The 12,890-nt window shown below is 36.4% G+C and overlaps 2 protein-coding genes across 2 annotated transcripts; both read right to left on the bottom strand.

The window, feature by feature from the left end:
* Nucleotides 1-1,206: 1,206 nt before the first annotated feature.
* LOC103928151 (polygalacturonase-like) lies at nucleotides 1,207-5,854 on the bottom strand. Its single transcript, XM_048564109.1, has 3 exons — nucleotides 5,636-5,854; nucleotides 2,122-2,634; nucleotides 1,207-1,470 (listed from the first exon to the last, which is right to left on the bottom strand). Exons 1-3 carry the CDS (start codon nucleotides 5,852-5,854, stop codon nucleotides 1,207-1,209), a joined length of 996 nt encoding a protein of 331 aa, XP_048420066.1.
* A 537-nt stretch (nucleotides 5,855-6,391) lies between these two features.
* Nucleotides 6,392-11,328, bottom strand: LOC103954516 (glycerophosphodiester phosphodiesterase GDPDL3). The gene is made up of 9 exons (XM_048564175.1): nucleotides 11,069-11,328; nucleotides 10,153-10,446; nucleotides 9,547-9,662; nucleotides 8,929-9,430; nucleotides 8,606-8,644; nucleotides 8,176-8,460; nucleotides 7,583-7,725; nucleotides 6,951-7,434; nucleotides 6,392-6,792 (listed from the first exon to the last, which is right to left on the bottom strand). Exons 1-9 carry the CDS (start codon nucleotides 11,166-11,168, stop codon nucleotides 6,497-6,499), a joined length of 2,259 nt encoding a protein of 752 aa, XP_048420132.1. The 5' UTR covers nucleotides 11,169-11,328; the 3' UTR covers nucleotides 6,392-6,496.
* Nucleotides 11,329-12,890: the final 1,562 nt, after the last annotated feature.

The raw sequence follows: 12,890 nt of genomic DNA, 5'->3' as shown, positions 1-12,890 counted from the left end.
AGTGTAAAAGCCACAAGACACAGTTGGAGGCCACCAAACAGGATTACAGTAATTGTCAGTGAAAAATGAACGAAGTCTAATTGATGGGATCAAGCTATAATAACTCAAATTCATTACTTTCTGATAGCAAGGCACGTGCCTTAGACACTAAGCTCACGAACACTCAAAAACATAAATGGATAGTCAAAAACTTCAATCCGAATAGGTAGATGACATGAACCCTAATAATTCGTATACTTACGATACACTCTTTATCATTTTGGATTGAGAGGGACTGCCGGAGCTTATGAGTTGCGTCCACGACGATTGAGTTAATCACCCATTTTTTTCTTAACTTTTCTAATTTAATTTGTCATGTTAGACAAGAACATGACGTTGAAAACAATGTTATCTATCTTGCCAACAGGAAGGCTACATATGCTTCTTTCCAACCAATTTCGTATAAAAGGTAAGTTCTTTAGCTAATGGAAACATCCGAAAAGTGAACTGATTGCCAAAATTGCGAAAATAGTTCTAAATGTGAAAACTATTTTATGGAAATATAATTTGTGAAATGTGATGACTATCGTGAAAATATTTTATATTATATATTTATTCACGAAACACATATTCATAAAAATATGTGAAAATCGTATTCAATCTTAAATAAGGTGACCAATATCAATAAAAAAAAATATAATAATGATATCTTTCTAACTACTGTTCAATTACCTAATCATATATGGTGGACTGCATTTATCATGTGAACAGAAATCTTGATTAAGGTCACATTTCAAGTCATTAATGAGTAATACAACTGGAAAACCTTGTTTACTGACATCATTCATACAAAAGCATTACGCGAGGGGCAACCTTTGAAAAATGGGAATAAAGATGGAATAGAAACTGAGTTAAAGAAAGTGAGGAAACAGAGAAAAATTGCCCTTTCTTCTATTTCCTTTTCAGACCATCACGTATCATGATTTAAATTGACTCATCCAACGATAATGATTTAAATTGATTATTTTCTAAGATTTTTTCGGTAGAACCTTTATGAAGGTTATTTAACTCATCCAATGATAATGATTCAAATCGATATCGTTAACACTGAACTACAACAGATTTATTAGGGAATGATTGGGCGTAGAAATAAAAAAAAACTATGATATATATGGTTCAAAGAGTTGCATAAAGAGTAGTTATACAGTGGACACTATTTTTAATTAATTAATCAAAGATTGAGGGGTATAACAGCTCTATCTTTTCTGTGCAAGGATGTGGTTGTTGTTGGCCATAAGTTACAACATCTGCGTTTGTGCATGCCGAGTGAGCTGGTCCTTCAGGACCGTTGTAAGCTAGGTTGATGTCCCTCATCTCAATCTTCTGGCAGGGGTTAGTTTGGCTACATTTCAATGTAATAGCACTCTGTGTGGTTGAACTACCCCATATATTACTGAACTTAACATCTTGAATCTGTACCCTCGAGGATTCCTGCACACAGTAAAATCAACTGACCCAATTATAATCAAAGTTCTACATAAGACCTAGATATTCATACATATTAACAAACATGTTGGTCTAATATCCAAGTGAATAGGGTGTTGAGTTTCCAACCATACGTCTTGGTTCGAAACTTCTCCCTCCTTTAAATTATTGTAATAGTTTCAAATCATTCTTTTTCCCCTAAGTAATAATACACACACACACACATAATACATATTAATAAGGATCATATTGTATATACAATGCACATCTTTAATTTTGTTATCAATTAATATACATCTTTAGATAGCGGTACTCCGATCAATTAAAATAATTAGATTTCTTGGATGTGAGTCACATTTGTATTAGAAAGTGGCTAGCAAGAGTATCAACTTTATGTGTCCAAACAACATCACTTTATTATTAACCTCGTGCCATAGTAGATTTTGATTTTGATATTTCGTTATAGGGACATTTTCATGTAATTATCAACATGTATAATCATAATAAACGTAACTAATCAAATGGCCAAAATCAAAATATGATCGAACACTTGGGCTTAGTCAAGAAAATCATCTTACCAAAGAATAAAAATGCAAATGCCCCTAAACCTTTATTATTTTCCGTTAAAAAAAAATATATGTTGTTATTATTACGTACCGTTGTACTGCAACTACGTGCAGGGCAATATTGTTGATCGATGATGATGGGGTTATCGACCTTATCGATTCCAACGTACTCAACGGTAAGATGTGAAACAGTGCCTGGTTGGGAGGGAGCCCATGTTTTGACTCTCACTCCATTTGTAGTACCAACGAAGGTGCAGTTTCTTATGTCCACGAATGACACATCGTCACCAGCACCCTTGCCAAGGCTTCCAATGCTGATTCCGTGGCCCGGACCGCAGTGAACTCCGCTGATTTTTATCTTGTTTGATACAAAACTGAAGGATATGCAATCGTCCCCGGTGTCGATCATTGAATCCAAGATTTCGATGTGGTGTGATGTACCAATGTGGATTCCGTCGGTGTGAGGGCTGTCACCGGGAGCTGATACGGTGATGTTCTGAATCGTTATGTCATGGCTCGCAAAAAGGTTGATGTGGACGTTCTTGCTGTTGATCGATGTTATGTCATGGATCTTTGAATTTGTGACGAAATCCAATCTCAAGGTCTGACATAAAAAAATGAAAAGGAAACAAAAACATTAAAAATCAGCAATATCCATACATTCAACGTAGTACCATTCAAACAATATTATACAGAACTCGTCCATTCAAAAAGATTGATGGTATAATAAGAAAATCAACATATCAGTCACATATGTAAGTGAAAAGTTTCATATTCGAATTTCATAAATAATAAATTTGATACCAATTGATTGTTGATCTATTATGAAGATGACATCAATTTTTTTTCATTATTATCGTTGTATTAAACAATAAAATAAAAACCTGTTTTTCTAACGAATATTGCTTGCTCATTTCTTGTTTAAGGAGTTATCTCATTACCTACGAATTAGTCGCACAAATTACTAATTAAAATGGAAGAAGTTTTACGCACATATCAAACGGTAAATGATAGGTAATAATTAAGAAAGCAATCATCTATTATTCAAGAAAGGGGCAAATTATATTGCTTTTGACTACATTTATTTACAATATCTTAGTAATGATTGATTTTTTAAGAATCACTTTTGTCAACTATATCTTTAATAAAAGCAAGACACTTTTAGGAATAATGTTAGGCCGATCATTAAAAAAAAAAAAAAAAGAAGGTCTTTTAAATTCAATCCAATTTGAGCAATGATCTTTTAACTAAAAATTTATGGTCTTTTCGTAAAGCTCCATTAGAACCCCCGTCAAAATAAGTCATGTGTCACGCGTATGAGGTTGAATTAAGGGGCAAATATGGAAAACCAAATGAAAAAAATTATAGCAATAGTTCCTCAACTTTAACCCAATTATAGCAATGATCCCTCAACTGTAATTCAATTGTAGCAATGACCCTTCCAACGTGAGTCATTTTAACGGAATTTTGACGGTATTGACGAAAAGGACCATAGATGCATATTTTAATAAGTTAAGGGACCAATGATCATGGATTTTTAGTTTAGGAACTATTATTTTAATTGGGTTAAAGTTAAAGAACCATTGCTACCGTTTTCTCTATAAAAAAAAAAAACATAATACTTTTATGAAAAAACATAATATTTCTAGCATTATTTGATTAGATCCAGAAAAAATGGCCAAGCAGCATGAGGCAAGACTTGACCTGTTCTCATGCAAGTTCAAAATATTATATATTTAACAAACCCGGCAATGGAACTTACGGTAGGAAGTCGCTTGCAATGTGGATCGTTCTTGCAGTTGTTATAAGACCAAGCAGAGGGACCTTGGCACTATAAGAAAATAGGGCTTATGTGACGATCGATATTTGTCACAAAAAGAGAAAATGTGTCATATTTGATAATATGTGACGTATTTTCAGCATCACAATGAGCGTCACTTATGAGGCGTCATCGAACGTATACGTGGTGAATGTCACACTCGTCACATATTTTATGTATACGTGACACCATTTTCGCCACCTATTAATTGATTCAAATACCAAATTCAGGAGATATGTGACGAAGTAAGCGTCACAAAAAACATAATTGGGTGACGTATAAATCCGTCACGTATCGTATGTGCAAGTGAGGCTAAAATCGTTACCTATTTATTTGATATGTGAGGCGTGGTGCGTCACATATGTCAAAGTCAGATACCCATTTGTTTCCAATATGTGATGAACTAATTACCACATTCCTTTTATAATTTGAAATTAGAATTCATAACAAATTAAGGTAATACTTGAGTAAATCACATTTTTATTAATCAAGAATTTAATCACATAAGTCGAAAACCAAGTGACGTCTCAAAATCTAACATGAACATCCACAAAACTAAAAGTTTTGAGTAGGATACACTCATGGTCTCTCATTTCAACTTAATAGCAATTCAACACCTTTAGACAATGAGGTGCTTGCTAACCAAAAAAGTCTATCCTGTGCTATTCGTCTACCCCTGACTTGCAGCCAAAAGACCTTCAATTGTGCGATAATATCTTCATTCCCCTTTTGCAAGTCCATTGTGCTCTCAGCTCTTTGTTCTTCTTTTATGGAGCTCTTATAAACATACTAGACACTTGGTCAATATTATTCAACTAGCAATGCAAGGAAAATCAATTACATAACTTATAGGTTCAAGTTCTAGTAGATAAAGTTATACTTATTTATATAGCTGCAGTAACGGGGAGCGCAGCTTGCCCGTACGAGAAAGAGAGAGAGAGAGAGAGAGAGAGAGAGAGAGTTGTGTTCAGGGTCCTTTCTTTTTCCAGCCTCTGTGTAGGGTGGGAGAGGTGGGGGGCTTTCAAGTGCTCCACCCGTCGATGAAGCGTAATAGACTTCCCCAACCCAAACCTCGACTTACAAGTGTGAAATTAACTTCTACAAGATGCAATCTGGAACCTCAAAACCAATATATTAAATTCAGCCCCGGACTCAGGACACAAGATGACTGGTGAGGTTTTTCGTTATCCACACGTTAATATCACTATTTTCACAGCATTTGGGAAACTGAAGTTGACCAGAAGGTTATAATATATATCCAAAGATTAGCCACAAATGCAGATAAAGGGAGGGCTTCTTGAAAAATATGTCAATTAAAATCGATATAGGATGCACGCATTGAAAGCCATTGATGGTCCATTAGCTTGAATGTGATGCAATAGATGAGATTGAAAGCTGATTCATTTTCTGTCAAACGAAAAGAAAGAAACATGATTACATTGAACAAAATACATGAAACGGCACATTCAAGCTGAAGACAAAGACACAGAGGAAAAACCAAGATGGATATTCATCCGAGACAAAGGAAGAGCAACAAAAAAGTAAAGACAGTTAAACTTGGAGTTTCCATCAAAAGCCAAAGGAAACTGCACAAATCTGCACAGCCCCTAGCTAGTTCCTTACCATGAAATCTAACCCGTCCACATGCCACTTAATTATTTTCCTCCAAATTACAAAAGCATGTAAAAACATATAATATTGCATATATGAAGATGTAGTTGCAATAATTAAATATGATCATAGAAATAATTAAATATTTATTTTTTGCTTTGAATTTTGTACAGACGACAGGCCAAAACGGGGGAGGTGACTTGTGCATAATTCCTAATCTACTATGATCATAGAAACCCTTCACTTCAGTACAAAAAGGGCCAAGCCATGCACCCAGGACACAGTAGGATTCCCTGTCCCTTGCATCCACTGTGAAAACCACAGGCTCCACCAAGTATTTCCCCGCTGGGAACAAAACCACACCACCTCCATTGTTTTGACAGGTTGAGTCCATGCATCAATGAAAGCCTAGAAATAAATGAAAGAGATTGAAAAACAAATCCAACAGGTAAAGTTGATTTAACTAAACATTGATGTGCGTGACTCATTGATGTAGCGCCATCATCGGCATGAACTTTGGTAATGGAGCTGCGCCATCAAAAATTGCTTTAACAAATGTAATTTTATCTATTACATAATATAATATGCCGATTCAATCAATGGTGTATCTGGACCAAAATTATATATATGCTTTCAGTTTAGATTATTTTACCGATCTCTCCTAGTTTTAACGACCGGAATACGTGCAATTGAAGACAGAGTGCATACAATGGGCCTTAATAAAATTCTCCCGAGAATATCAATCCAGTTTAAGGGAAAAAGAGTGTCCAATTTATTGATATTTGGAATAGAATCAAGATTTATGAGTACAAATACATCCACGAAATACGAATAAAATACGGCATAAATTTACGAGGAGAAGAAAGAGGAATTTAATTTCCTACAACATCAAAAGCCTGAATGCACAGCTATCCAGTAATCGAGTTAAAAATAAAATAATGATTAGCCCCGGTATATTCATTCAGCAAAATGCTCCAAAGCAAGAGCAACAAGATGTTTAAATTACAATATATGATCAACTCATGCCTCAACAGTTTCAGAACAGGAAAAGAGCGGCAATTGCCATAGCCAGATACGAGAGGAAGAAGCGTACGGCAATCTTAGGCTGACCAGAAGGTCGAGGTGAAACTCCCGCTGTGGATCCACCGGTTGGCGCAGGAGCCAGGGCTGTAACGGAAGGCAAAGGTGGCTCAATCACATCACTCTCCGTCAGGACTGGATTTGGAGCCTCTGCAGGTGGCAAATATGAAGGGGTAATGACTTGTACCAGACTGGCTGGCTGAACAGGACTCATGTAGCTGGGTATTTCCTTTTGACGTAAACACAGGTTCTCTGCAACAATCAAGCACCAAATATTAGTCGCTAAAGTATGTCCGGTAATCTTAGTAGCTAAAAGAAAAATGGACTTGCACTCTGATTATAATCTACAAAGCGCTAATGCATCTAACATCATTCAGACCTGAAAAAGATGTATAGACGTACACACTTACTTTTGTATCTCGCGGCCGTTTTGGGAAAGTCCGTGATAACGCCATCAATATTGGCCCCTGAGACAAATGAATTGATCTCCACAGTTGGATCTGAGAAGAAGTCCCATGCTTGAGTTACAAACTCATTGCTGAAAAGTTCAACATAAACCGGAAGCTTAGCAGCTTGTAGTTTTGATACAACATCTGTTACTCCAGTGATAAATGCCTCGCTTTCGGGAAAGATAGAGGCCTTGTTGACGACCACAGAGTCCGCAAACTTCTTGATGTCCTCAACAGTTGAACTAAGGGTATCACCAATATTCTCTTCAATTTTGTAAACAAGTTCGTAACTGGTTTTCTCCTTGAACTTCATCAGAACAGAGCTATTAGTGGACTGAATCTTGACATTTAGCGCTGTCTTATTATCAAAACCTGCTTTGCTCAAGGTATTCATGACTGCATCAGTTACACTTAATCTCTGCTCCTCTGCAAGATACGCTGCGTACTGAAAGAAGGCAGTACAAAATGTTACCACCATAACGACATGGTGAAATTGTATTGAAGTCCCAAATTGGAAAAACAACTACTGAAGCTTCCAACAAACAAAGCATGAAATCATAGGCCAAGCAGTGAAACATGAAGCAAATACCCACCTCTATGCCAATCAAGACACCAGAAAGAGAGCTTGACTTCTTTGCCAAGGCCAAGAAATCAGATAATGTCAAGTACTTGCCACCAGTTTTGAACCTTGGATTCCGGAACAATGCATAGTTTGACGAGGGATTTGATATTGTCGCTACAGTTACAATACGAAAAAAATAATAGAACGGATGTCAAATTATTGTTCAAGAAAAGTGTTCTTGTTTGTGAATTCTTATGAAGTAACAGTTAATAGCACCGGTGACAAACGTTCCTAACAAGGGTCTCCCTACATGGCATATAAGGATTTAGGATGTCAAGGGAAGTGGTTATGTGTAAGATTAAAACACAGTGACACTCAAGAAATTTAAGTGTATTAGAAAGTTGGTAAACTTTTACCAGTGTCCTGTTTAGAAGAAAAAAAAAGGAAGAATATTTATCACCAGTCTGAGTTATAACATAATCTGAGAAATGGATGTCTTAAAACGGAAATCTCGTACAGACTTAAAGGTTCTATGGTTTGTGAAGAGATCATATAAATACGTAAAACAATAAAATTTGAACATCGCACTGATAAGCAAGCAAATGACACTCTATTTCTACTTACGGGTCAGGCCTTCAATGTCTTTCCATGCTAGGCTAAAGGTATATATTCCACTGCCAGCCTTAATTTCTGGAACAAACGTTGTGAGGTTGCTAAAACCTGATTGAGCAACTGTCGTGCTATCTATAAGATTTATAGAGCTTGCGCAAAATGGTATCCCATCCTTGGATATTTGTACAGGACAATCAAGTACATCTACCCCATCTGCAATTGCTTTTGTGTATGCCAAGTCAGTACAACTAGGGAAGTCTCCACTTGCTCCATATTTTGAGATAACCAAGGGCTTGGCTGGATCATAAGATAGATGAAAGAAATACATTATAGCAAAAATGCTCAGATATTTGCGTATATCAGTAAAATAAAGTCAGAATTTATGAATATCAACTCAGCAGGGCCAATTTTTAAATCTAAACACCACAAAACAATGATGTACCTTGTCCTGAAGCATTACTTGCAAGGTGAGCAAAACAATCTGCGGTAGTCAAGAAAAATCATCGTCATCAAGACAATTTTAATGTTTTAAATTGGAATAAGCAACAAATATTGACACCTAAATCAACTCTCCAAGATTTCAGTTAAAAGGGATCATAGTAGAAAAAAAAATGTTCAGATTAGAAGATATGTTGAATTCAGTTCCTCAAAATGTTAAATCATTCATAAGCATCCTATGATGCATTAAAAAATTTAATCTTCTTTCAAACGTATAGAGTTACGTACTAAAAACTAAATCTTATGAACAGGAAAAAGATAAGTTACCTATGGCCTCTGATGGTGTTATTGGGAAGTCAGATAGTACACCATCAACACTGAAGTCACCATTGTCAACAAATTGCAGGTACTCAGACACTGGATCGTAACTGTAATTGTAGGGTAATGGAACGTCATTCACAAAATCTGACGCAAATACGGTTAGCCCTTCTTTATGAGCATCCAAAACAACTGAAGTGTGAGGCACTAAATAATTATCATTCGTGACAGGCCATATGTAAGTTTTAGGAATTAGAATTCCTGAGGCAAATGTCTTGATAAATGTGAGATTCTTCAATAAGGAACCATAAGTTTGGTTGGTTGAAGGCTCTGTCTCATCTTGTGCCAAAAACCGAAAGACCAGCTTTGTTACACTCGGACTAACCCGTGATTTAATACTGTTCAGAAAAGCCACCTCCGGTGATGAGATATAACTGACAACCACTTGTCTAGATACAGAAAGCACATAGCTTCTCATGCTCAAGTTGTGTTGTGAGAAGAAAATATCATGCTGCAAAAGCATTAGAGAAAAGACATCTCTTCAAACAGATAAAGAAATCTAAAGGAAAGGTTAAAACGTGACTTCACAATTCTAAAGACAAGAGAAAGCTATAGTTTATCTTATACCTGAATATTCAACCATAAGCCTGGAGGTTTGAACTGCGTAGCAACATCTTCGACAAGGAGAATTGGGTACATATTGCCATCAAACCTATTAGCTCGAGAATATATCCCCTGAGTAACTGTATGGGTGACAAAAAATCAGTAAGACATTATAGGAGTTAACGTGCATTGTTTCTCTTACCAATAACAAATAGTAGTTAACATATACGTTGTCTTTTGCTTTCAAAGTGATATATACATTTTATGCACATAAATATATCTAGTGTATGCGGTGGTCGAGCTAGCATGTTATCTCAGAAATACTTTTAACATTGTATGTGTTACTTATTAAATTGTACATATGAAATAGTTTATACGACATAATAACATATAGAATGTCAGAAGTGTATCTAACATGACATGTTTGGATCGTAAAGTTTATACGACATAGTCTTCAAATTCAGCAGTCACCCTTTCATAAAAAATTAAGTAACCAAATAAAAAGAGGGGAAAAAAATGCAAATTCCTTTTTAGTTACTTCTGTATTCAAGTAACTTGACATGCACAGCCTTGTTAAAATCATGGCCATTAACAATATAGCAGAAACAGTTTCAGACAATTTGCACTCACCAGAGATATTTACTAGGCCATCCCAAGTATAATCCACGGTAAACCATCCTTTGGTACTAACTCCATTAACTAGGTAAGTTTTCTCCTTTTGCGGCAAGACCTCGTTAATATTGGAATTATTATTCAACAAGAGATCTGGAAAGCAAATTCCAGCTCCATCCTTCGTCAACTGAACATCACACCATAAGATCACATCGGGTACACTTGTGATCAATGCAAAATTGAACGCCGCGGAAGTAAAACCTGGAAAGAGCCCTGAAAATCCACCGCGTGCTACAACCTTAGGTGGATCTCCTGCAAACCAGATCAATCCAGTTAGCTCATTGAACATATAGTTGGGAAAAATTGTACCACAATAATACAGATTCCCAATTGGGAGCACTAACAGATTCTAGCAATTGTTCCCATTTCAAACCAATGGGAAATTATGAAAACTTTCAAAAAGATCGTCGTTTAAAAGCGCCGAATTTTGAAACCCATGTTTCACATTTCCTTAAGTTATTTTTTTATCATACATCTCCTCAAAATTAATACAGTCGGGATAGACCAATTCTCCTAGCCCGATTTCGAATTCAATCTCAGTATCAATCAAGCGGCTTTTCAGCTTCGTAATCAAAAGCAAGGAAAAAAACTAGTACAAAAAAGGAAGGCCAGAAAGCTTTTTTCTCCTTTGTTTAATGAAATTGAAAACTTTCTTCCCCTATTCAACAAGAAATACACTTAATTCCACTAAACACGTTACATGCACACTCACTATATAATACGCAATTAAGCAACTACTTTCTATTTATAACTTCCGCCGTCTCAATATTTCCCGGATTCCTCCATTTTCTCAGCAACCAAACACAAAATTATCAAAAATTCAAGAAAAATTTATACATGAAGCAAAACAGAGGCCGGTGGTTTAGAGGATTACCGCTAAGTGTTTTCCATTGACTAGATCGCTGAGCAGAGACCAGAGCTACTACAGAGTGAAGAAGCAGAGCAGCTACAACCAGAGCGCGTAAGTTACACATTGCCGGAGAGGCCTCGCCGGAAAAATTACAGAGCTGGACAGCTTCCGGCGATCTCAGAACGGTGTCGTTGAGGCCTTCTTGGGAAATGTGCGAGATTTGTTCAGCTGAGATGGAGAGAGAGAGAGAGCTCTGAGCAGCTCTGGAACCTTTCAGGCTGGCTTTTCAGTGTTTATATTTATATTAGTTTAATTCATTTTAATTATTTAATTTAGATTAATTAATTAATATTTGGACTGTGTCTGGGGGTGTTTAATTAATTAAACGAAATGTTAACATCAATGTAGAACCTGGGTCTAACTGTTTAAGTGTGAACTAAATTAATACGCGCTTCCACGTTGTGTTGATTCGAGCGAGTCGGCTCCGGGATCGGCTTGGGTGAACCGGGAGCGCAGTGTGCACCACCGGTCCTAGTCGGAACTCGGCCTTGTCTTTTAGTGGAGATGTGTCTGGAGGAGGGAGGATTCGAAGAGGAAGATCCTACGTGTTTTGCCGTGAGCTCTCGTTAGAGTCGTTACGATTACGCGGGTGGCTGTGGCCTTGCCAATTGTCAACCGTATACAGAAATTTGGTTAGAGGATTATAAAATAAAAAAAGCAATACTAAAATTTTGTTTCTCGTAAAATGCAAATTTCAACCATATTATTGTTAGATCTTGGTGAGGCTTACCTCACGCTTTCACCCCTTATTGCTAGCTCATTTTGATGGAAATTTTAACGGAGTTGACGAAAAATACTATAACTGCACATTTTGAAAAATTAAGAGATCAATGGCCATAAATTTTTTATTGAGTGGTAACTATTTCAATTAAAATAAAATTAAGAGACTAATGCTACAATTTCTTTTCTCCAAATAATGGAAAACGCTGAACTCGAGATGTTCTCCACCACAGCAGATCGGAACTCTGCGAATCAATGAACAGGTACATGAAGGGTGGCTCGAGCCGGAAACCGGAAGCTGTTGCTTGGGTGCGCCAATTTGATGATCAGCTGATTGGAGACAGCTAGATTTGGGGCCCACAACATGGCGATCACCCAACTGGCAAATGCCTACGTGGCTGCCGAACGAGGTCAGCGGAACACGGTTCATGTTCGATGTGGGACGCACCACTAAAATCAGTTGTGCGCTGCGCGGGCCATAGCAAACACAGACTTGGGTATAGAAATGAATTATAATTTAGTTTTAGTTTTAATTTTTCTTTTTGGTCTCCAACCAAAAAATAAACATTTTGCAGTCTTCAAGATTATAGGAATTTATCAACACAATACAAGTGGTAGTAAGAGGATGAAAAATGAGGAATATTTTTGTTCAACATTTTTAAGTGACGTTGATGTCCATCGCCATATTTATCATCGTTAAATGAGTTTAAATTTCAAAATTTTTGTAGTCGATAAACACAAATTTCAAAATTTAAGCTCATTCAACTGTTAAATAAAATGGTGAGCCGTAAGGATGTTGAAAAGATGCTGTGCTTTGTTGTAAAAATTGAATGAAAAGTGAAAAGAGATGCCTTCTTAGGTGGAAAAGGGCCTCCATAAAATGCCCATGTCACATACTTGTTTAATTAGTAATAATTAATCAGTCTCAGTTGTATATTAGCAGGCATCTGACAATGTCTACCTATTCCCCTAATTATGCTTCCCTATTTGCTTTTGTTAGGTTTGTTATTCACCAAAATTTCAAATTAAAAAAAAATACAATAATTTATAATAATATCACCGATTA

The sequence above is a fragment of a genome, unplaced genomic scaffold (assembly GCF_019419815.1).
Source record: "Pyrus x bretschneideri cultivar Hongxiangsu unplaced genomic scaffold, Pyrus_bretschneideri_v1 Contig38, whole genome shotgun sequence".
Lineage (NCBI taxonomy): Eukaryota > Viridiplantae > Streptophyta > Magnoliopsida > Rosales > Rosaceae > Pyrus > Pyrus x bretschneideri.
The sequence above is the reverse complement of the archived record's forward strand: the minus strand, read 5'-3'. Positions and strand labels throughout refer to the sequence as shown.

Coding starts and splice junctions, on each gene's coding strand:
- LOC103928151 (XM_048564109.1), bottom strand. CDS start 5,854: ATGGACTCAACCTGTCAAAACAATGGAGGTGGTGTGGTTTTGTTCCCA. Junction 2,635..5,635: donor CTCCCCCGTTTTGGCCTGTC/GTCTGTACAAAA, acceptor TTTTTATGTCAG/ACCTTGAGATTGGATTTCGT. Junction 1,471..2,121: donor CACGTAGTTGCAGTACAACG/GTACGTAATAAT, acceptor TACTGTGTGCAG/GAATCCTCGAGGGTACAGAT.
- LOC103954516 (XM_048564175.1), bottom strand. CDS start 11,168: ATGTGTAACTTACGCGCTCTGGTTGTAGCTGCTCTGCTTCTTCACTCT. Junction 9,431..9,546: donor GCTTATGGTTGAATATTCAG/GTATAAGATAAA, acceptor ATGCTTTTGCAG/CATGATATTTTCTTCTCACA. Junction 8,645..8,928: donor AACACCATCAGAGGCCATAG/GTAACTTATCTT, acceptor TGACTACCGCAG/ATTGTTTTGCTCACCTTGCA.